Here is a 24157-nt window from a genome sequence, read left to right on the forward strand (position 1 = left end):
CACTGCCTAGCTGATTTTAGCATTTCTTAACTCTCTAAACTGTTGTCACAGCCAAACCTCAAGTAAGTCCTAAACCTATCACTGGCCTGTGAGTTTGAAATCAGTGAACTGACTGTTCCAGCCTGTTTTGCTGAGGCTAAAGGGTTGAACCTGTGGCCCAGCCAACATGAAAGTGAGCCTGTTAGGATTATCTTAGATTAGCCCTGCTTTTTCTTTTTCTTCTTGTTTTTCGTTTTGTTTTTTGAAGCAGGCGTGCGTGCGTGTGTGCGTGCGTGCGTGCGTGCGTGGTCCTGTCCTGGAACTAGCTCTGTAGACCAGGCTAGTCTCAAACCCACAGAGATCCATCTGCCTCTCTGCTTCCCCATAGTGCTGGGGTAAAGATGTGCGCCACCACACCCAGTTTAGCCCTGGGCTTGCTGTGTGTGTCCTTTAAGGAAGCAGTGGAATTTGCAGAGTTGAACTCACACATTGAAGTTATTGAGCCACTTACACAAAAGGCCATGACCTGGACTCCCAGCGGTGAGGCCCACGTGGCAGTGCTTGGGCCTGGGGAGCTGAGAACAGCTCACGTCTCATCTGCTTATGTAACCCTGCTTCCCAGCTTTCAGAGCCAAGAAAACACACAAGGCAGCCCAGCAGGGCTGAGAGCCTGTGGAAGCCCACACCATGCGCCACGCAGCAAGGGTGCCTTGGTGCAGCCTGAGGATAGCTGTGAAGCTCTCGGGCCTTTGCTCCTCTTGTTCCTCTTCCTGTGTCCATAGGCAGTGGCTCTGAGAACTGGTAGCAGAGGCGCGCGTGTGTGTGTGAATGGTGTCCGTCCTTGCCTGCCTGGAGTCTAGCTCCTTGGATTTTCTCATGGAGGTAGAGCTGGATGTGCTGTAGATGCTCACCTCTGTAGTATGTCGAAAAGGTCTGCAGTTTGCTGGCTGATGTTGGACCCAAGAAGCCATTCACCTTTGGGTCTGGTGCTGCTGTGTGCTCTTCACTCTAGAGGTCTGAGCAGCAGGATTCCCAGAATGTGGGTGGAGTGAGGTGGGGGTGGGGTGGTAAGGGGCATGGGGGTGAGGTGCTCTCTGTGTCAGAGGTGAACTGTGAGAGTGGTACAGAGGGGAGAGGGAGAGTGAAAAAAGGCTCATCAGTGGCCAAGCTCTGTATGGAGCTATTGGAAAAGCACATTCTTTGGGCAGCTGGAAACCAGAGAAGATTCGTTTATAATTACTGTATATTCAGTAGGGAGCTTCTGGGAGGTGAGAACATTCTTTTCTGGCCTCTTTCTCTAGATCCCTCAACTTACCCTTCTTGGGCTGGCATACAAATGGTCACTCAGTTGGTACCCAGAAGGCACTGACTGACACAAATTGAAAAATAACTTGTCTTATCACAAGGAGAGTTGTGGTTTTATTCTTGGTAAGTTCCCAGGGACTTGGTCAGCATGCTCTTCATACCTTTGTGTGTGCCGCATGCGTGCGTGTGTGCGACAGAGAGAGAGAGAGAGAGAGACAGACAGACAGACAGACAGACAGACAGACAGAGAGACAGAGACACAGAGAGACAGAGACACAGAGAGACAGAGACAGAAACAGAGAGAGACAGAGAGACACATACAGACACACAGACACACAGACAGACACGGATAGAGAGTATTGGAGTTGGGTAGGAAGAGGAGGGAATGGAAGACAGGAAGATAGACAGTCCATGGCAGCTCCCCCACTGGATAGACAGCAGTGTTGTTGTCAAGGAAACCCTGGGGGAGAAACAAGTTAGAGGGTAGGTGTTGAAGGGTAGTGTACATATGTATCATTTGGGTAGGTTAATTAAGGTGTCTATGGAACCTAGGTAACCAGCAGAAAGATAGGGAATGGAGACAACTTGGGGAATGGTCATTGTTTAAATCAGAAACCCGAGTGAAAGGTGGAGTGTTAATCAAGGAAAGAGGCTGAGAAAGTGTGTGTGGTAAGTTGAGGGGACATGAGTGGGCGTGGCACTTGGGAATTAAGGCATCCTTCGTATCCCTCTTCCTATCCAGAGAATTCATTTCTTCCTTTCTGTTTGGTCATTCATGCCATCTTGGGAGCAAGGAAAGTGAGAATAAGGATTTTCGGACGATACTAGTTTGGGGTGTGTTCTTCCTAGTTTTAACCAGCACTCCAAGCCCGTTGGGTGTTTGTGAGACCTTAAGAGTTCGTCTATCCAATCCTTGCAATTTATGAATGGGAAAATAGATACCCTGAAAGTAGATGGAAATTGTCAAGGATCATCCAGTAAGTCACTAATGGAGCTGTACTGGGGTCTGGGAATCCCGCTTTTATTTGGGGTTCTTTAAGTTAGCATCTTTCTGCAGGGGCAACACAGGACACTTCACCATGCAGGTGTATCCTTGAGGGTGACTTGGCAGACCACATGTGAACTTGTGTCTTCTGAGTTAGTTTCAGAAAGTATAAACAAGCTGGTAGGAAGGCAACCCAGATGCCTCTTGGGTTCTTGTAAAGAGGGTTCTGTGTCTCAGTATCTCTGGAATCAAAGAGTAGTGTAGGGAACAGATGGTGTGGGGGCCCCTGAAGGAAGAACCAGTGATGGGTTGTGAGTTTTCTGTACCTTGGGATCTCCCAGCGCTCTTGTCCTAGGACTGGAGAGTCGAGTCTCTAAGCCTAGTAGGTCTTGTGGGAAAGCGTGGACTCCCTAAGGACCTTCACTGCTTGAAAGTTTCAGGGTTGTGAAAATGAGCCATTAAGCTTTCTGTTGTCCAGTGTGCCCAGTAAGAATTATTTGGAGCCTGGGTAGATGGCTCAGTCAATAAAGTGCCTGCTGCACAAACATGAGGACCTGAGTTCAGATCCCCAGATCCCAGGCTTGGAAGCATATGTCTGTAGCCCCAGTGCTGGGGTGGGGAGCAGGAATGGAGACACACCCATTCCTAGAACTCAGCCTACCTGCACCAATGAGACCCAGGTCAGGGAGGGACCCTGCATCAATGAGACCCAGGTCAGTGAGGGACCCTGCATCAATGAGACCCAGGTCAGTGAGGGACCCTGCATCAATGAGACCCAGGTCAGTGAGGGACCCTGCATCAATGAGACCCAGGTCAGTGAGGGACCCTGCATCAATGAGACCCAGGTCAGTGAGGGACCCTGCATCAATGAGACCCAGGTCAGTGAGGGACCCTGCATCAATGAGATCCAGGTCAGTGAGGGACCCTGCATCAATGAGACCCAGGTCAGTGAGGGACCCTGCATCAATGAGACTCAGGTCAGTGAGGGACCCTGCATCAATGAGACCCAGGTCAGTGAGGGACCCTGCATCAGTGAGACCCAGGTCAGGGAGGGACCCTCGCTCACAATTTGTGGAAAGCAATCAGGGAAAATAATGTTGATTTTTGGCCTCCGGATACACACACACCAGTACACACCCATAGGAACATATGTGTACAAAGTACACAGACACATTTAAAACCAAAATCTCTTGGGCTTTTTGTTAATTATCTACTTCTGTCCCTCCCAAGGTCAGCTGAATTGAACTGAGATTGTGTATTGGTGCCAGTTACCCCAGGAAATTCTGTTGATAGGATTGAGGTGCATTGTACAAGCTGACCACAAACATAGTTCTAGATCAGAGTGCCTGCTCACCTCAGGTCATCTTGGAAGGTCAGAGCTGGGACAATAGCAGTCTTGTTAAGACCTCCCCAAAAGGGAGGTCATAGCCCGGATTTGAGGCACAACTTTTTTGAGTTTGAGGCTCTCCTTCATTGAGCTCTGTGGTCGTCAGAGAGTCAAAGGATGACGTTCTGCTGAGGCCTGCCTGTTGGTGCAAAAGTGAGTTGGTCCAAGTGGTAGGCCTTGTTGACTAGCCGAAGCATCTGACCTTATGTGCAAGACCACACAGCTTTCACCACAAAGGTGATATGATCAGAACTGTGTCTCAAGAAAATTAACCAATCGGAACAGGTCCTGAGCTAAGGACGGAGAGATGAGATTGAGGAGATTTCCAGGCAGGTGGCAGGTGGCAGCTGTCCAGAAATGCTCACCAGGCAGGGGGAGCAGGCTCACGGCTTCCTTTGCTAGAGGAAGATTCTAGAAGGGCAAATCTCCCTGAACATGTGAGCTGCGTTGTTTTTTTGTTTTTTGTTTGTTTTGTTTTGTTTTTTGTTTGTTTGTTTGTTTTTTATGAACAGGACAGATTGGGGTCTGCACCGGGGTGGGCAGGAGTAGTGGTTCCCACTCGTGTATTTCAGGAGCCTCTGGTCTGGTTAGTGTCTCTCCCTGTGTTTGTTCTAGTGCCTGGTTTGTTTCACATATGAAGCTGGCCACAGCACAGTAAAAGTCCCCCAAATGACAGCATTATTTCAGTGATGATGTAGACTTAGGAAATAGTGCGTTAGTGAACTGCAAGGAGTTTCTTGACAGCACAGTTTTTTCAGTGCCTTTGGGCATAGTTCTCCATTGAGCATGCTGGGGCTCATGTTTCTGGATCCTATTTTGAGGATCTCTGAGGATGGTGGAGCACTATGAGCCTGGACTTGCAGTCTTGAGTCTCTGCCTGATTCCCTGTGTGTATCTGGGCCACTTGGTGCACTCCACAGGCCCCTTCCCTCTGTTTCTGACCACCATGTCAGAATCTGCTGGCTGCCTTCCTAGTCTTCTGAGCCAAGCACTTCTTACTGGCCCATTTCTCTGACCTGAGGACAGAAACTCTGGAGCCATCCTGACCTTGCCTTTTTGGTTCATATTCTTCATCAGCAATGAAGTGTGTTTGTTTGTTTTTCGAGACAGGGTTTCTCTGTAGCTTTGGAGCCTCTCCTGGAACTCTGAAGACCACGCTGGCCTCGAACTCTCAGAGATCTGCCTGCATCTGCCTCTCGAGTGCCACCTCAACTTGGGGTTTTTTGTTGTTGCTGTTTTCTTCTTTTTTAATGATCTTCCCAGCTGTTCCTTTTGTTTCTCCTCCTTCCCTTCCGGGGTCTCATTGCCTCCATCCTCCTCCGTTCTTCTCCTCACACACTACACTCCTCCTTTGTTTTCTTAGTTAGGTTTTTTTCTAGTTACCCCCCCTCCCGCTAGTTAGGTTTTATTTATTTTGGGTTCCCCCTACCCCTGAGACAGGGTTTCTCTGTGTAACCTCCCTGACTGCCCTCGATTTGCTTTGCAGACCAGGCTGGCCTCAAACTCAGAGATAGGCCTGCCTCTGCCTCCCTGAGTGCTGGGAATAAAGGGTGCCACCACGCCCTGCTCAGATTAAGTTTCGAAAGAGCCGTGTTAGTCCTTTGTCCAAAAGCACACAGCTGGCAGGTGTCAGAGCTAGGTCTCAAGCTCAGGATTTCTGAGAAAGTGCCTTCTCATCTGTTCTCACTGATCTGTACTGCAACAGTCAAGTGGTCCGAGCAGAAATTGATTCGTTTCCAGGGCAGCCCAAGGGGGAGAGGGAGGGTCTCTTGGGCAGGGGGTATTCCGTAGGTCATGGACTGTCGGGTTTGCCCGGAACTAGGAGTTCCTGGAACAAGGATTTTCCTGAGGTGACTGGCCACACTAGCGCTGGGCATGGATGCCCTTTCTGCAGTGTCCCGTGTGCCCCCTGCAGGTCTGTGGCATGGTGTCTCCTGCGGCTCGCTAACTTCTTCCTTCCACCTCTCTAGTTGGCCCCATGGTGATTGACTTTAATATTGCTGTGGATCTGGAGCTTTTGGCAAAGAAGAACCCAGAGATAAAGACGGGCGGTCGTTACTCCCCCAAGGACTGCATTTCTCCTCACAAGGTGGCCATCATTATCCCATTCCGCAACCGGCAGGAGCATCTCAAATATTGGCTCTATTATTTGCATCCAGTCCTACAGCGCCAGCAACTGGACTATGGTATCTACGTCATCAACCAGGTGAGGTTTGGGAAGACGGCATGAGGGAGGTGGAAGTTGGGTACACAAATGCGTGCTCAGTTAGTACTAAGGGAAGGGAGTGATTTCATATATAACCAGGTGAGGTTTGGGAAGACGGCATGAGGGAGGTGGAAGTCGGGTACACAAATGTGTGCTCAGTTAGTACTAAGGGAAGGGAGTGATTTCATATATAACCTGGCATGTCACAGCGTCGTGCCAACTCTGCCACTGCTCCCGTCCTTATTTAAACTGTGCAGTGAGCTGAGTGCCAAGTGGTATGCTTGCTTGTTGATAATCCGCTCTGTTAGCCAAGGGAAATAGGAAGGGTGTGTTTGGGTTTTGGAAGTAACCTTCCAGCAAAAATGAAAGGAAAAAAAGACACCTCCAATTATCACTGATTATAATTTTAAGGTAACTGTATATTTTTCTTCCTACTTTACAAAAAAATCAAAAACAATAATCCATTTTTGTGTCAGATCTTTGGATAACTTTGAAGTTGATCCAGCTGGACAGTGTTTCTTCCAGGGCATCCATAAGAGACCATATACCAAGTTGAGGCTGTATGTATCTGCAGCCAGCCCTTAGTGAAAAGTCTGGGAAAATCCTATTCAAGAGCCTCAGAGAGTGACGCAGACTAGGCTGAGTTTCCCATTGCACATCAGATCACATCTGTCAGGCTGTTGTCTGCTTAGGACATGAATGCTGTCACCAGGACCTTGAGACTCAGGAAAATCTAAGAACCCTTTTAAAGGTTCTTGTGAGACAGGGTCTCACTATGGAGCCTGGCTGTCCTGGAACACACTCTGTAGATCACGATGGCCTCACACTCACAGGTGTATCTGCCTGCCTCTGCCTTCTGGGGGCTGAAATTAGAGGCATGCACCAAGAACTTTAAAAAATGATTTATTTAACTTTATTTTATGTGCACTGGTGTGAAGGTGTCAGATTTCCCAGGAACTGGAGTTATAGACAGTTGTGAGCTGCCATGTGGTTGCTGGGAATTGAGCCCAAGTCCTCTGGAAGAACAGTCAGTGCTCTTAACACTGAACCATCTCTCCAACCCCATACTTTTTAAAAAAATAAATACAAATAAAGAGCTTTGCTTATTTTAGTATGCTTAATGAGTGTTGTTGCTTTTTCCATGAATATAACTTTGATGTTTCAGGTTTATCCCCAACACTTAAATTCATGTTTATACTGTAATCTCCTAGGTGGGTTGAAAGGCCTGAGTTATCTGTGTGCCAGATTTCATGGAAATGTGTTTAAAGAGACAGTTTCAAGGTCAACATTGAGCCTGTTTGAGGTAGTAAGGTTGCTGTTTTCTGCTTGCCTTTTGACTGTATGTTACTTCAGGGAAGGTAGAGTAGTTGTTTACCCATCTAGCTGAGGCTCCTATGGTACGATGCTGCCTCAGTTGCTACAGGGCTGTTCTAGTGTAAGATTCTGCCATCCTGAGGCTCCCAGCCCACTTTAGGCAGCTGAGACTTTGCTATGAAGCACTTTTTTAACAATGAAAAGTAGCTGTGAGTTGGGCTGTGGTGGCACACGCCTTTAATCCCAGCACTCAGGAGGCAGAAGCAGGCGGATCTCTGTGAGTTCGAGGCCAGTCTGGTCTACAGAGTGAGTTCCAGGACAGCCAGGGCTACACAGAGAAAACAAAACAAAACAAAACCAAAAAATGTGATTGGATGATGAGTGTCCAATGCTTTGGAAGCTTTGAGGAAGGAGAGAAGGCTGTGCCCTGCTAATCTAGTACAGGGGTTCCTAAGTATGTGAGAAGGTAGATCTCATTGGTATAGAGCTTTCCATGCACCGGCACACTGTGACCTCTGCAAGCTCTTCCTGGACTAGTCTAGAGAATTGTCTCCAGTGATGAGTGTTGTGTGAGTCACACTTTGGGGAAAACAACCCTAAGTCAGCCCCCTCTCTACTTCCTCCTACTCTCCCTGGAATACTAGGAACTCCTTTCTCTTGTTCCCTACTAGCATCTTAATACCAGAAAAAGAATCTTTTTTAGGAGTTGGGGTGTAGCTCAATGGTAGAATGCTGCCAAGCATTCAAGTGCTTGTCTTTGAGCTCCAGCATTGAAGAAAAGAAAAAAAAACAATCATGAGTGCTTCCTCTTCACTGTTGGCTAGGACCTAGACCCTAGAGGGCAGGAAGTGTACGTTCTGCTGTGTGTCACAGCTAAGAGACTCAGAGGGTGGGAATAGCCAGCAGAGGACCTACTGGTCGCCAATAACAGTAGGCTGCAACTACACCCCAACCCAGACTCCAGGGTTATGCCCTCCTCCTGGGTCACGGTAGCTCTTTCTGAGACCATTTAACCTCTTCTTGGGGGTGTTTCTCAAAGCCCTGGTATCCAGGGCTGGGAGCCATTTCCCAGTCAGTGATCCTGGGCAGGCCACATCAGCCCTTGACAACTCGGTTCCCTCCAAGATAGGAGAGAAAGTTAGTATTTCCTCACTGTGCTGGGAAGCACCTGCTGTATGGCAAACCCTTAGTAAATATTAGCTGTTATTGTCTTGATTTCTTTCCCCTCTCCGCACTCTTCCTGCCTCTTGCCTCTGCCTGGTACTTTACTGATAAAGTCTTTATTGTTCCCGCTATCAGGATCTTGCCTCCCACCTGTTGGGGCCTCTGTGGGGTCAGAAGGTAATGAATAGTGGTGGGAGTCTTCCGAGAGTGCGTACTCTCTCGGAAGACTCAGGGACGGAGCCTTATGTCTTATAAACTTCTTTAGAGAGGGTTGTGTCTCGAGTCCCCCACACAGAAATGAACTCCCATGAGTTTTTACGGTTTATACTTCTGTCTATAGGAAGCTCTTGACCTCGTTCAATGTAGCCCCCCCCCAGCCACTTTGAAACTTAAAGCTCAAAATAAGTGTGCTTGAGGGGATGGGAGGGGCTTCCCAATTGTTGCAGAGGAACAAGTCTGGCTTTTGTCCTTTGGGTTTCTGTTTCTCCTCTTGCCGTAACATGTGCGGGTCCTGTTAGAGTCCCCACACATCCTCTTGAGCGCCATGGTCCTTCTTTGAGATGGATACCCAGCTAAGTCCAGCGCTGGGACGGACCTTGATGTGGATACGAATGCCAAGGTATCATACAGCAAACAGGGAGGCATTGTGTCCCTCATTCTTTAGTCAGGAAAAGACAAAGCCAGGTAATGGGAAGGCATTGACCTGGTACCACCAACCTTAAATGAAAAAAGAAATGCAAACTGCTTTGGGGACTATCCATCATAAAAATTACACACTGGATCATAACTGTGACAGTCCTTTGTCCCAGAGTCAGCAACTAGGAGTGGTATCTGTAGTTCCATTTATATGGCTTCTGACACCGTTGGTCTCCTCATTCAGATGCTCAAGATCCTTCTGCTTCTGACCCTGTCACTAACCCTTTTTAGACCCTTCAATAATGTCCCTACTGCCTCCGGCACGGTCCACAGTGATTGACACCTCAGTGTGTGATACCAGACACTTGTCACCTTCTTGTGCCTTTGCTGACACTGCCCTCCCCGCCTTTTCTGGATACATTTTAAGCTTCTTTCCTCTACCTCAGTAGCTCTGTGAAACCCCTGGAGTACAGGTGACTTCTCCCTCTTCCTTGTTCCTAACCCACTTGGCGGAAGGGATGGTCATGTATTTTGTGCCTCATCTTGGCCCTGGATTTCCAGTTGCTGGCCAGACTTATCCCCGTATCTCTGATCGTGCAGCTCCTCCGCAGTCCAGTGTAGACTCTGTAGGGTTTGGAATATGGAGTATCTTTCCTTGTATCCTGTCCATTTCTTTATACGCACACTCAGGATGCCAGCTCCTGGTTCTCTGACTGGGTTCATCCCTGCTGGAAGCAAAGTCTCCTTTCCTAGCTTGGCCAGATCATGACCCTTGCAAAACTGGCACTGTCCCTCCCCAGCACCCTTCCCTTGAAGTCCCTGTCAGTTGCTGGGCGTGGGCTGCCTGTGATCTGTCCCTTGGTGTAGCCTTCCTTTTTGGGAAAGATACATTGTATTTTAGCCCGGTGTTTATTCATGGTCATAAAACTCATTTTTGAAGCCGGGCATGATGGCGCACACCTTTAATCCCAGCACTCAGGAGGCACAGGCAGGGAGATCTCAGTGAGTTTGAGGCCAGCCTGGTCTATGAAATGAGTTCCAGGACAGCCAGGACTGTTACACAGAGAAACCCTGTCTCGAAAAAACCAAACCAAGCCGAGTGTTGGTGGCACACGCCTTTAATCCCAGCACTCGGGAGGCAGAGGCAGGAGGATCTCTGTAAGTTCGAGACCAGCCTGGTCTACTGAGCAAGTTCCAGGACAGCCTCCAAAACAATACAGAGAAACCCTGTCTTGAAACCCCCCCAAAAAATGAATAAATAAATGAAAACCAAACAAAAACAAAAAAACCCTCATTTTTGAGCCAGACATGGTCAGTTCGTACCTGTAATTGTAGTAAGAAAGAGGAGGATTGTGAGTTTGAGGCTAACCCCCACTACATAGTGTGTTCAAGGGTACCTGGGCTATATAGCAAGACCAAAACCAAAAGCAAAGTCTTTTGTGTTCCTTTGTATTTTGACTTTCTCCATGAGGGCTTCTCTTTGTCCCTGCTATCAAGGGGGCAAAGGTAAGCATATCATGGCCGGTAGCAGAGCTGGGGTTAGACAGAGGTGCTGAGGAATATCCTGTTTGTTTCTAGAATGCACCACAGACACTTGCCCATGTGAGATGGGCAGCGGCTTATGTGTAATAGCCACAGAGACCCCAGACCTGGAGCCTTTCTCACTTGTATGCTTCCAGGTGAACCTGCCTCTGAGAAAGCGGGAGAGCCCAGCCTGGGCTAGGATGACAGGTGGTGCTCTGTCTGATTGTGACTTTGTTCTGTCTTGGTTTTTTATTTCAAAGATATTTGTGTGTGTGTGTGTGTGTGTGTGTGTGTGTACATGAGTGCAGGTGCCCACAGAGGCCAAAAGAGGGCATCAGATCCACTGGAGCTCAAGTCATGGCTGTCAGCCTCCTGCTGTGGGTACTGGGAAAGAAACTCAGGTCCTTTACAAGAGCAGTGTGTATGCTACACCACTGAGCCATCTCCAACCCCTCCTTCTGTGGACTGTCTTAGGCTAATAAGATGACATGTCTGTCAGCTTGTGGCTGTAGTTAGAGACTTTTGTACCCTTGGTGAGCAAGAACAGCCACCACTGCACCTGTCATGGCTGTGGTGCAGGCAGCAGGATTCCTCCAGGAGGTCAGGATCAGTTGTGGTGAGGCTTGAGGATGGCTGCCTTATGACCCTATGCTTTGGCCTCTGTCTTGATTATCTCTATGTCGCCTCTGTCTTCTATAACCTCCGCTAACTGTCAGTGGAGGGGTGTGTGTGTGTGTGTGTGTGTGTGTGTGTGTGTGTGTCTGTGTCTGTGTCTGTGTCTGTGTGTCTGTGTCTGTGTCTGTGTGTCTGTGTGTGTGTCTGTGTGTCTGTGTCTGTGTATGTGTGTGTGTCTGTGTGTCTGTGTATGTGTGTGTGTCTGTGTGTGTGTCTGTGTCTGTGTCTGTGTGTCTGTGTGTGTGTCTGTGTGTCTGTGTCTGTGTATGTGTGTGTGTCTGTGTGTCTGTGTATGTGTGTGTGTCTGTGTGTGTGTCTGTGTCTGTGTCTGTGTGTCTGTGTGTGTGTGTCTGTGTGTCTGTGTCTGTGTGTCTGTGTGTGTGTCTGTGTGTCTGTGTGTGTGTGTCTGTGTGTCTGTGTGTGTGTCTGTGTGTCTGTGTCTGTGTATGTGTGTGTGTGTCTGTGTGTCTGTGTGTGTGTGTCTGTGTGTGTGTCTGTGTGTCTGTGTGTGTGTGTCTGTGTCTGTGTGTGTCTGTGTGTGTCTGTGTGTGTCTGTGTCTGTGTGTGTGTCTCTGTGTGTGTGTCTGTGTCTGTGTGTGCGTGTGTGTGTTTCAGAAGTAGAAGGGCTCAGATGCTCACCCTCCCTTTCCTTGGGCAGTTTGGACCTCTCAGTGGCATGGGAAGGCTGAGAGTCTCTCATCCTAGTCTGAGAGCCACTCTCTGTGTGCCGTCTCCTTTCCTGACCATGTCTGTGTATTCTCCTGGGGACTGTATCTTAGCACTTCCTGGGGTCCAGTTCTAGCGAATAACCTCCAGACATTATTCTGGGGAATGCCAGTTTTACTCTGCACACCCTTGGTTCCACAAAAAGGAATGGCAGCTGTTTGGCCTTGGCCTTGGCCTTGGCACAAGGGTGGGCAGAATGGTCCCTTTCCCTGCTGTGGTCTGAAGTTTGCCTCTTCACCAATCTCTTTAGCATATGCCTGTTTTTTTTTTTTCCTTCTAGTGGGGGACTTTCCTTTACTTGTTAATCCTCGTAGCAAAACAAGCTGAAGGAGAAGCTCCTACTTGTGGGCGGCTTCTTACTCTTCACCCACCTTCTCTTCTGTCCTCTCTGCCTCCTCTAAAGAAAGAAAAGTCGACTTCCCTACTGCTGCTATCCTAACTGCCGCCGCCAACGCTGCTGCTGCTCCACTGCACTGGTAACGTTCTCACACCCGACACAGTGCCAGGCCTTGCTGGCCAGGAAAGCTGTGAATAAGCCCGTGACTGTGCTGTCCTCCAGCTGTGAGGCCTCCCAGACAAGCACAGGACTGCTGTGGGCTTGCTGGGGAAACATCGAGATCAGTGGAAGCCAGCTCATGGTGCAGAGCCCGAGAGACTTCGCTGTCTTTCGATAAACCCTGCTAGAGCTCATAGTGTATGTATGCATATAAATGTTTGTATCTTGCCTTTCTCTTCAGGTCCATACCATTAGCGTCTTCCCACACTGTTTCATAGCCTCCATATTCATGACCTCCATGCTTTCACAGTGCTTGATCTCTGAGTTCTGCCATAATTACCTTTCCCTTAATTAGAAGCCTGATTAAACAGTAGCAAACATCCAAGTCTCAAGTTTGCTGTCTTAGCCTCTACATTCAAGATTGTTCCCTCAAGCTGGATTTTCAGACATAGAATAGTATGTTAAGAAATACTTTGCAAATTTTTATAGTTAACTGATACAAATAGACAAATTGCTTTTTGAAAGAGATGTCTTTATTTTAGCTTGTGTCTTACACATCTTGGAAGTGTTTAGTACCACCTTTTGCTGGGGGCCCGGCAAGGAGGCAAGCCTTCTTGTTCTAGCCTCTGTGGAATTGGAGTTGTAAGCTGACCTTTGCCCACATCACTCAAAATTCTGTGCTGTTCATTCTTGGAAAGCAAATGTGCCAGTCCTTGAGAGTGATGACTTCAGCTAACAGAGAACTGCCTCCCAAGAGTATGGGCCCTCCTTCTGAAGGGCCTGTGTCTTTTACTCGCTGGGTGAAAAACTAGTCTCGGGTTCAAGTTTTGTTGGGGACTGTGTCTAAGCCCAAGACCACCTTCTCATGGATAAAAACTAGAACTCAACTGCTAGGGACTCAAAGAGGAATGGATACTAGCCCACCACAGATTCAGTGTTTGTGTGACTCCAGGGTCCCACATTAACTCCCTCTATGTCACCTTCAGACTGTGGTGTCCTAAGATCCACGAGGAGGCCTGCAGCGATGCCCAGTCAGAGCTTCCTCAGCCCTAAGCTGTCCTAGCCTCGCCACAACCCACTCAGCCAGGTCTTTTTGGCATCTGAGGAAGCACAGAAAGACATTTGGGGCTTGGTCAGCAACTGAGACCTGCAGCTGGATCTGGAGTAACTGTCTGAGTGGGGTGGCTTTGTAATGGGGCCACAGCAACCAGATCTCTCCCATCACAGACATTCTGATCCAGAGAGACTCTTGGGAGCAACTTGGTTGTTGAGCTGTCTTTTGCTGGAGGAGAGGCATGTGTGACCTATCCCCCGTCCATCCAGGTCTCGGGATATAGCTCCTGGGGACATATGTGGGCCTGCATTCCTGGAAGGCAGAACATGCTTGGACAGAAAGAATATTCTAGAAGCTGCTGGGACATGGCTTTCTGTGGCTGGTCCTCTGGCCTTTGTTGCAATTAAGGGAAGTCTACTCTTGCCTTCCTTAGCTGCCCTCAAGTTTTTCTGGAGACTAGACTAGACTCTGGAACCTGTCCTGGCCCCTCCCCCAAAAGGCTCTCAGGAGTACACTCTTAGACACAGGGGCATAGGAGGAGGTGGAGCCTCTGCCTCAAGCCATTAGAGGAAGGATTCAGAACTTACTCACCATCACTTCCTAGGCTTTCCTGTCTTGCATAAATCATAAGACAGCTTTCTAACTGGAGCCTTTACTTGGATTGAGACACCAGTGTCCCTTGATTGCAAAACATAGTGTAAGGCTCCGTGTGGCCTAAATGGAGAGCCTCAGCAAGGGCCCACCTTCCTCTCTGCCCATGATTAGGTTTGCCTCTACCTCTGTTTTGAATTCTTGTAATTTCAAAAATGTTCCCATTTCTTCACAGCTTTTACAAGTGCTCTTCTATCTGATGCCTTCCTGTGTACACACCCCATCCACCCCACCTACCCCAGCCACCACACCCCTACCCCCATCCCACCACACCCCTACCCCCATCCCACCACACCCCTACCCCCATCCCACCACACCCCTACCCCCATCCCACCACACCCCTACCCCCATCCCACCACACCCCTACCCCCATCCCACCACACCCACCACACTCCTACCCCCATCCCACCACACCCCTACCCCCATCCCACCACACCCACCCCCATCCCACCACACCCCTACCCCCATCCCACCACACCCCTACCCCCATCCCACCACACCCCTACCCCCATCCCACCACACCCACCCCCATCCCACCACACCCCTACCCCCATCCCACCACACCCCTACCCCCATCCCACCACACCCCTACCCCCATCCCACCACACCCCTACCCCCATCCCACCACACCCACCCCCATCCCACCACACCCCTGCCCCCATCCCACCACACCCCTACCCCCATCCCACCACACCCCTACCCCCATCCCACCACACTCCTACCCCATCCCACCCCACTCCCATCCCATATCACCACACCCCGCCCCCAGCGTCTGCTCTTATCTGCATCTTCTCAGCCACTTGGAGATTGGAGCTATTTTGGGCCATTCTTCTTTCTTCCTGTTCTCCCTCTAATTGGGAAAGGGTAGCTATAAGTCTTGTCTACCAGTGTGAGCTGTGAGAAGAAGCCCAGTAAAAACTGGATCATGCTGGACATGGTGGTGGTGCATGCCATTAATCCCAACACTCAATCTCTGATTCTGAGGCCGCCATTAATCCCAACACTCAATCTCTGATTCTGAGGCCGGCCTGGTCTACACAGTAAGATTCTGCCTCAAAATACCCAAAACAGAAGGGGGGAGAAAGTTGAGTCACCTTTTAAAGAGACCCTTGCTTCGGCATGAAACTTCTCTTCCCCAGACTTTCCCAGTGCATTCCCACATACCTTGGTCTCTGAAGGCCTTACTTCTTTTTCTGCTGGAGTCTTAATCATGTGAGCCACAGGCTGACTCAGTTAAGCCTAATCCTTTTTAGAAATCCCTGTCTGTCAGAGAAGTGGGAATTGACTCTTGAAGCTGGTGGAAAGGCCGTAAGTAAACACTAAAGATCGAGTCCCCACGGGTGTCAGAGAATAGCCACAGGACTCAAGAATCATTTTGATAATCTGATAGTTCCAGACAGACGGAAAAACCCATTTCCATAACTGTGGTAGTAGCTGACTTGTCAGTAGGTAGTGCACTAAGTCTTTCATGCCCTACATGTTACTTATTACAACTCTCCAGGTATCAGTCAGAGGTGTGATTTACCCATTCTCTTAGCTGGAAGTGGAGAAGCTGGAATAGAAGTGTGTGTCTTGTCTCAGTTGTGTATTTAGCCTGGTCTGGCATTAAGGGCTTGATAAATTTGCACTTGACTCAATAAAGTAGCAGAAGGCTTGTATGAGGAGGGGTGGGAATGAGGCCCACCTCTGGGGAGGTGTAGTAGTTTTAGAAAAAGATAATTGGAAGCCAGTGTGTGGTGGCATTGACCTTTAATCTCAGCATTCAGGAGGCAGAGGCAGGTGAATCTCTGAGTTTGAGGTCAGCCTGGTCTACAGAGTGAGTTCCAGGACAGCCAGGGGGTTGGGGGGAGATAATTGGGTTTGCCATGCTGTCCTTACCAAGGAAGGTAAGCATTTCACCCCCCCCTGAAAAAATTAGAAAATACTTTACCTTTCTGCAGCCTCAAGGCAAGAGGAGGAACACAGACAGACAGATAGACAGACAGACAGACAGACAGACACACACACACACACACACACTCTCTCACACTCTGCCCATCTTCCTGTTTCAGGTTCTCAATGGGCTACAGCCCATCTGCTAGCATGTACCATGTACTCCTTTCTTCCTGATTCCTGGAAAGGAAGCATAGGAGGAAGGATATGGCACAGGTTATTTGGAAAATTATCTGACCGGTTCTAAACGTGGTCCAGACACCAGGGTCCTTTCTGGCTTGAAGGTCTGTTTCACTCCCCTCAGGGAAACTGGCTGAAGCAGGTCTGCTGGGGCTTCTCCTCCAGGCTGCAATTGTTTATGGCCTATGGTTCCAAATTTTTAGCTCCTGGAAAGTGTACACTGCTAGTCTCAGGCAATGCTTAGATCAAACAGTCATTGCCAACAAGTCCTGTGGTATAGAAAAGGCCGTCAGGAACCCCCACCCCAGATCATTGGAGTATGCCCTTAGAGTATACTCCAGAGGGGTTAGTATACCCTTAGACTGTACTCCAGAGAGGTTAGTATGCCCTTAGACTATACTCCAGAGGGGTTAGTATACCCTTAGACTGTACTCCAGAGAGGTTAGTATGCCCTTAGAGTATACTCCAGAGGGGTTAGTATGCCCTTAGACTATACTCCAGAGGGGCTAGTATACCCTTAGAGTATACTCCAGAGGGGTTAGTATGCCCTTAGACTATACTCCAGAGGGGCTAGTATACCCTTAGAGTATACTCCAGAGGGGTTAGTATACCCTTAGAGTATACTCCAGAGGGGTTAGTATACCCTTAGAGTATACTCCAGAGGGGTTAGTATGCCCTTAGACTATACTCCAGAGGGGTTAGTATACCCTTAGACTGTACTCCAGAGAGGTTAGTATGCCCTTAGAGTATACTCCAGAGGGGTTAGTATGCCCTTAGACTATACTCCAGAGGGGCTAGTATACCCTTAGAGTATACTCCAGAGGGGTTAGTATACCCTTAGAGTATACTCCAGAGGGGCTAGTATACCCTTAGAGTATACTCCAGAGGGGCTAGTATACCCTTAGAGTATACTCCAGAGGGGTTAGTATACCCTTAGAGTATACTCCAGAGGGGCTAGTATACCCTTAGAGTATACTCCAGAGGGGCTAGTATACCCTTAGAGTATACTCCAGAGGGGCTAGTATACCCTTAGAGTATACTCCAGAGGGGTTAGTATGCCCTTAGAGTATACTCCAGAGGGGTTAGTATGCCCTTAGAGTATACTCCAGAGAGGTTAGTATACCCTTAGAGTATACTCCAGAGGGGCTAGTATACCCTTAGACTATACTCCAAAGGGGCTAGTATACCCTTAGACTATACTCCAGAGGGGTTAGTATGCCCTTTGAGTATACTACAGAGGGGTTAGAGACTTTGGGACTACATCCCTTTCACTTGTTAGAAAGGTGGTCATTGGGGCTTTGTGTTCCAAAGTGTAGTTTGGATTGGGACAGTGGTTGTTAAAAGATTGTCAAGATGATCAAGCCATGCACCACAAGGGTAGAAACAATTACTCTGCCTTGTATATGACATCCCCCAGTGGACGTTAGCAATATGTTGTTACAATAACAGAAGTTCCAATAACTTCTTAGTTTTCCTATTCAGTTTGTACTCTTTGGATTTTTGCCCCATGGCTTACATGGAATTAATTGAACCCAGAATTTCTGATCAACTCTTTGTGGTAGAGCAGCCAAAGAACACAGTGTTCCTTTGGGCAGGGCTTTCTTTCGTTGTGCATGGTAAGGGTTTTGTTAGGACTGGAGAAAGGAGCTCTTGTGTGCTACATGGTTCTTAAATCGTTTATTGTTTTCTGACTTCCTGGTACCTGCCTGCTGTAAATAGTTTGTTTCTGTGTTATCTACCTGATGGGCAGCCTGTAGAGTGCCAGTTTCCAAGTTTTCATCCAGGCACGGGGAGAGAGGAGTTTTCATCTATGGACTACAGACCCTTGTGGGACAGTGATACTCAAAGTGGGGGCCCCAGTCTCTTGATCTCGAGATTCAGGGAAAAGAGCCTCAGTGAGTGAGTGAGGATTCCAGACTGTGGGGCCTTCACTGCTTCCTGGCACTATGAGGTCAGAGCGAAAGCACATGTTCAGGAAGGGCTTTTGAGCCGCTAAGTGCAAAGGGCAGCGGGGTAAATGTTAGGACTGTCTCTGCTAATGTTGGGTTCCAGAAGTTGATAAGAGCAGACACCCCCAGAGGTACCCACAAAGAGCTGCTTTGGTTGAAACTTTACTGAAAGTGCCACAGTCTGCCTTCGTACATTGAAACCGCTCCATCAGTCAATCTGTCCATCTGCCCCATCCATCCATCCATCCATCCATCCATCCATCCATCCATCCATCCATCCATCCATCCTTCCATCCATCCATCCATCCTTCCATCCATCCATCCATCCTTCCATCCATCCATCCTTCCATCCATCCATCCACCCATCCATCCATCCATCCATCCATCCTTCCTTCCTTCCTTCCATCCTTCCATTCAGCTTAACAGCAACTATTACATCTTTATTTTATGACAGTGGGGCACTAAGTGAATATAAAACAACGTATAAGTTCTTTATTACACTTATATTTTCATGGACGATACTGGAACTAAACAAGGTAAGTCATTAAATATGAAGGATCTTTTCCATCATCAGACTTGGCGACTTGGCCCCATCAGCTGGACCTAAGTAGACACTTTGTCTCTAACTCTGTCATGTGTATTCAACTGCTTCCTGCTATACACTGTTAGCATTATGAGGGCGAAGACTGAGTGGGCTTCACCACATTCCCGAAGCATTGAGTTGATGATCTGATAGACATCCAAAAATACGACAGTCAGACTGTAATAGAGCGTGGAAGTGAGGAGACGCCTAATTTTCACCATTTCCCATGTTTTGTTCCTAGATTCTATTTGTAATAATATAAATAGCATATGACATGTTTAAATGCCTTCCCATCTTTCCTTTAGACACACACACACACATTTTTTAAAACAGACTCTTACTGTATCCCAAGCTGCTTTGGAATTTGCTGTTTAGCCCTGGCTGCTCCCAGACTCATATTCTACATACTTCAAGTGCCTGGGAGCCAGATTACATGTGTGTACCACCACACCTGGCCCTTATTTTTTTTTTTAGCAGCTCTTTTCCATTATGTGGCTATGCATGAGTTGTTTAGCCAGTTTCCCAGGGATGCTTAGGTATGTAACTGTTTGCAGTCTGCTGCTGCACACTTCAAAGGGAACAACATTATTCATTTTGTCACATATGTAAGCCCTTCTCCTGAACAGATTCCTGGAAATGGGATTGTTGGCTCAGAGGGTTGACACTCAGTATTGATTTGTGCAGTAAGGGCAGAAAAATGAGGTCGGCCAGTTAACTGATGGCCACGTGTAGCAGACAAGTCACTGACCCTTGTGAGTGTTCTCTCTGAAGGTCTTGGGCATTCTCATTCCTCTTCTGTCTCTACACCAGGCCGGAGACACCATGTTCAATCGCGCCAAGCTCCTCAACATTGGCTTCCAGGAGGCCTTGAAGGACCATGACTACAACTGCTTTGTGTTCAGTGATGTGGACCTCATTCCGATGGACGACCATAATGCCTACAGGTGTTTTGCACAGCCACGGCACATTTCCGTTGCAATGGACAAGTTTGGGTTTAGGTAAGACACACTCAGCAAGAGCCTGCCGCAAACGTGCTACATTTTAGTGTGGTCTAAAAAATGTAGTTCTAGAGTACCTTAGGCTCTGCAGGAGAATGCCACCTCTGAGACATGGTTGCTTTTTTTAAAAGTCTGCAGTCATTTATTGCTGGGGAAGGAGAGTCCAGCAGTGCCTGTAGCTACTGTGTACCCTGATAACAGTTAATTAGTGTTAGGCGTGGCTCTTACCTTTGGGCACCCAACAGACCCACAACTGGATTTCCTCACCTTCTACTCTCCTCTGCCCCACAGTTTGGGAAGCAAAGTGGACCCCCAAGATACACAGATTCTAGAGCTTGGATATCTTGGATATCTTGTCAAAGAGATACGGTTCTGTTTCCAAGAAGAAGTTGGGCTTCTGCTCAAACATGGGGCTCTAACTGTTCTATCAAAGTGCTAGTGAAGATGCCATATATTCCTGTCCCCAGGGGCAGGAGTGTAATCCAAACCTTATGGATACATGTAAAACATAGCCTTACAGTCAGTTGTTTACTCTTAAAAGACAATGGGCCAGACCATAGTGTATGCATGTATAAAAATGTATACCTTTAAATTCCAGAACTCCAGAGGCAGAGGCAGGTGGATCTTTACAGTTCAAGGCTAGCCTGGCTACAGACTGAGTTCTAGGACAGCCAGAGCTTCATAGTAAGACCCTGTGCTAGCCTGGCTACATACCTAGTTTTAGGACAGCCAGAGCTTCATAGTAAGACCCTGTCTTAAAAAAAAGTTAGTGAGTAAATAAATATGCTTTTTGTTTCACAGTTGACATCCTTGTTTGCACTAGGCATAGAAATATTTTTGAAGTATCATATCATATTTGACATCTTTCCCTTCCTTAAGTAAACATGAAGGTACAGGAAGCTGTTCTGCAGCTCCTTGGGTTTAGGCTGGGTCCCAGTATACTGTGCAGAGAGCCTTTGTGAATACAGCTGCTCTCTGTCAGGCTTGGCTCTTCTTGTCCTCTCTTCCTCCCTCGCTTGATGGGGCTTGAGAGCTATAGCACCACATAGAGCACAGGTCTCCCTATGTCAGAACTGTTCGGGGTCTAAACAGAATATCACATTTAGACTCCAGGAATGAATCTGTGTCCTCTTGTCTTCCTTCCTTCTTTTTGAATGCCTTCCCTTTAACAGGTTTGTACTCTGACCCTTCTTATTCCTCTCTTGAATTGTGATGGTGTGGCCCAAGTAACTACTGAATTCATTACCATAACACCAGTGGTGGCTTGTGAACACCCTGCCGTGTTTGGTAAATAGAGCAGGTAGATAAGAGAAATAACAGAGGTAGCATAATTGAATCTAGTCAAGATAGTATGTACCACTGAAACAGAAATCTGTTTCTAGGACAGTACTGGTTAACAAGACCAATTATTAGTCTAGCCACCTTTGCTTTTAACCAGCATTAAAGGTATAGGCATAGGAGCTGAAGCTATAGCTCAGTGATAGAGCAGTTGCCTGGTATGCTTGAGGCCCTGGATTCAGATCCCAGTTCTGCATTTGACCCCAAAAGAAAGGTGTGTGAGGTGTGCCAAAAATGGATGCTTTGATCCCTTAGTGATAGTATCTAAATCTGAATTCATTGCGTTAGATTCATCCACGCAGAACCTCAGGGATCTTTGAAAAATAGTCCTTCCGAACCCGTGAGGTATTCTGTGCCTGTAATTGAAGCAACTGGAGGCTGAGGTTGGGAGGGTCATCTGTCCAAAGATACCCTAGGCGACTTAGTGAGTGATGTGTGTGGTGTGTGTGATGAAGGGTTCCGAGTTCCAAGCACTGTGGCACATAACTGTAATCTTAGCACTTGGGAGGCCAAGTAAGGCAGGAGAATTGTGAGTTCAAGGCTAGCCTGGGATACAAAGTGAGAACTTTTCTCCACACACAGCTTCCTCTTCAAAAGTAAAAGGAGCCACTACTGATTTTCAGTTGTGTGTGTTCTGTATGGTTTGGCTGGTGTTTTCCTTAGATGGTTCTCAGTCTCTTTGGAGTCCAGTAGCAACCTAAGTGTAATTTGGAGTTGTATTAGGGTAAAAGGAAACTGAAGCCTTTCGAGGGCCCTTGGACAGACCTTTATATGGCCTTTGGGGCTGAGTCATCCTTCCTAACCATGAAGATGTTAAGATGAAAAGGGTATAGAAGGACAAAATCTCCCAGTGTCCCAGTACTTGGAAATGCGGAAAAGTAGGTTCATCATCTAACTATGTCAGGATAAAGTAGAAAATCTAGGCGGTTTCCAAAGATATAGCTGCCATTGTTAGGGTCAGTGTTCAAACCTTGGGCCTTTGGGATAAGAAGAACAAAGGAGCACGGTGTGACAGTGGGCAGGGCAGCCTGAATGAGGACATCTTTGCAGGAACAAGGTACACGGAAAACAGATTCCAGAGCCACAGAAGAAGAGCTGCTTAGCCTCCCTGTAACTGACTGTTTTCTAGAGAACCATAGGTACAATACCGTACTCTTAGAAAAAGAGAGTCTACATATCTGTGTGTCTAAGATAATCTGAACCCTGATAAAGCAAATTAAACACCAGAGGAACGGTTTTTGTTAGGGTCTGGATCGGAAAGATGGTGACCAAGTAAACTGGGTTTTTAAAGGCGGTGTGGAGAGAAATTTAACAATGATTTCCTCCCAGTGCCTAAGGAAAAAAATTCAAAAATATTCACATGGCCAGGTGCCTTTAATCCTAGACTTGGGAGACAGGTGGGAAGATCTCTGTGTATTCAAGGCCAGCCTGGTCTACATAGTGAGTCGCAGACCATCCAGGGATACATAGACCTTGTCTCAAAGTGGAAAAACGTTGGTGTATTCCAGTCATTACTTGGAGTCAGAGCTTACTAACCATGGACCTCTGTGTATGTGCTTTCTCTCCAGGCTGCCTTACGTCCAGTACTTTGGAGGTGTCTCTGCTCTCAGCAAACAACAGTTTCTTGCCATCAATGGATTTCCTAATAATTATTGGGGCTGGGGAGGAGAAGATGATGACATTTTTAACAGGTAATGCTCACAGTTTCTGTCTCTTTCTGGTCTCTTAGGCTTTCCTTCTGGTTTTTGAGTCAGTACTCAGGTATTCTGGAAGGATTAGTACCCAGGAGGAAGCAGTCCCCACTCAGCCCCTGTGCTGAGGTCCATGTTTTGTAGGTCCTACAGGTGCTTAGCAGAGTCTTTAGAAAAGTGAGCTTCTGGGGTTTTTAGAACAGCTTTGGAAAGTGTAAGGTGGCAGCGGGATGGATGGAAGGGCAGGGTTACTTCCTGCATGGACTTTCTGTACCCAGGAGGCAAACCTGTGTCCTATGTGAAAGGGCCAAGGAGATGGCTCAGTGGGTAACGCACTTTCCCATGCAAGTGAGACTTGAACTCAGAAGCCTCCAAAGCCAGGTGCGGCAGTGAGTGCATCTGTGACCCCAGCACTCTCTGGTGAGGTCGCCCCAGATTTGAGGCTCTTTTGTTGTTGTTTTGTTTTGTTTTGTTTTTCGACAGGGTTTCTCTGTATTGCTTTGGAGCCTGGAACTCGCTCTGTAGGCCAGGCTGGCTTCAAACTCACAGAGATCCGCCTGCCTCTGCCTCCTGAGTGCTGGGTTTAAAGGCGTGTGCCACCACCACCCAACTTTGAGGCCCTTTTTAAAAGGAGACTTTGCATCTTATTGTAGTCCCTTTTTTGTAAAGCAAGTTCCTCCCACGGAATCTTTAAGCCATATTTTTATTTTGGAATATTTTAACCACAAATAAGAAAAGACAGAAAACGGGGCTGGAGTGATGACTCAGTAGTCAAAAGCACATACTACTCTTGCAGAGAACCCAAGTTTTGTTCCCAGCACCCATCTTAGGTTTAGGTGTCTCACAGCTGCCTGTAACTCGAGCTCCAGAGGATCCAATACCTTTTTCTGAGGTCTGCAGGCATCTGCACTCACACACACACACACACACACACACACACACAAATAATTAAAAATAAAATACATCAGCCAAGCATCGTGGAGCACTTGGGAGGCAGAGCAGGCAGATCTCTGTGAGTTTGAGGCCAGCCTGCTCTATTGAGTGGGTTCCAGGGCAGCCAGAGCTACATAGTGAGACCCTTCTCAAAAAACAAACAAACAAACAAAGCAAAGACAATAGTTTAGTGAGCCTGTGTGGAACCTGGTCCATGCTCATTATGCTGTGGCCTATCTTGCCACATTCACATCCCCAGACACTTTTAAACCTGGCAGACCTGTCTCCTGTAGGTTGCTGGTGGTAAAATTCATCTAGGAGCCAATCTGAACCCATTACTTGAATTGGAATACATTTGATGAGTTAGCAGAAGGTGTCTGTCAGAATAGCATCCATGCCATTAAAGGTTACCTGTATGTGAGAGCTTGTCAAAGCTCCAAGTCCTTAATAA

At 47.7% G+C, this 24157-nt stretch overlaps 1 protein-coding gene across 1 annotated transcript in view; it reads left to right on the plus strand.

Moving 5' to 3' along the window:
* Positions 1 to 24157, plus strand: part of B4galt1 (beta-1,4-galactosyltransferase 1) — a 50108-nt gene that overhangs the window by 22070 nt on the left and 3881 nt on the right. Inside the window, exons 2-4 of the mRNA XM_005078859.4 lie at positions 5627 to 5862; positions 19557 to 19744; positions 22651 to 22773. Of these exons, the coding sequence (XP_005078916.1) occupies positions 5627 to 5862; positions 19557 to 19744; positions 22651 to 22773 (547 nt within the window). The remainder of the gene's footprint in view (positions 1 to 5626; positions 5863 to 19556; positions 19745 to 22650; positions 22774 to 24157) is intronic.

This window comes from Mesocricetus auratus, unplaced genomic scaffold (genome assembly GCF_017639785.1).
Source record: "Mesocricetus auratus isolate SY011 unplaced genomic scaffold, BCM_Maur_2.0 Super-Scaffold_6730, whole genome shotgun sequence".
Classification (NCBI taxonomy): Eukaryota; Metazoa; Chordata; class Mammalia; order Rodentia; family Cricetidae; genus Mesocricetus; species Mesocricetus auratus.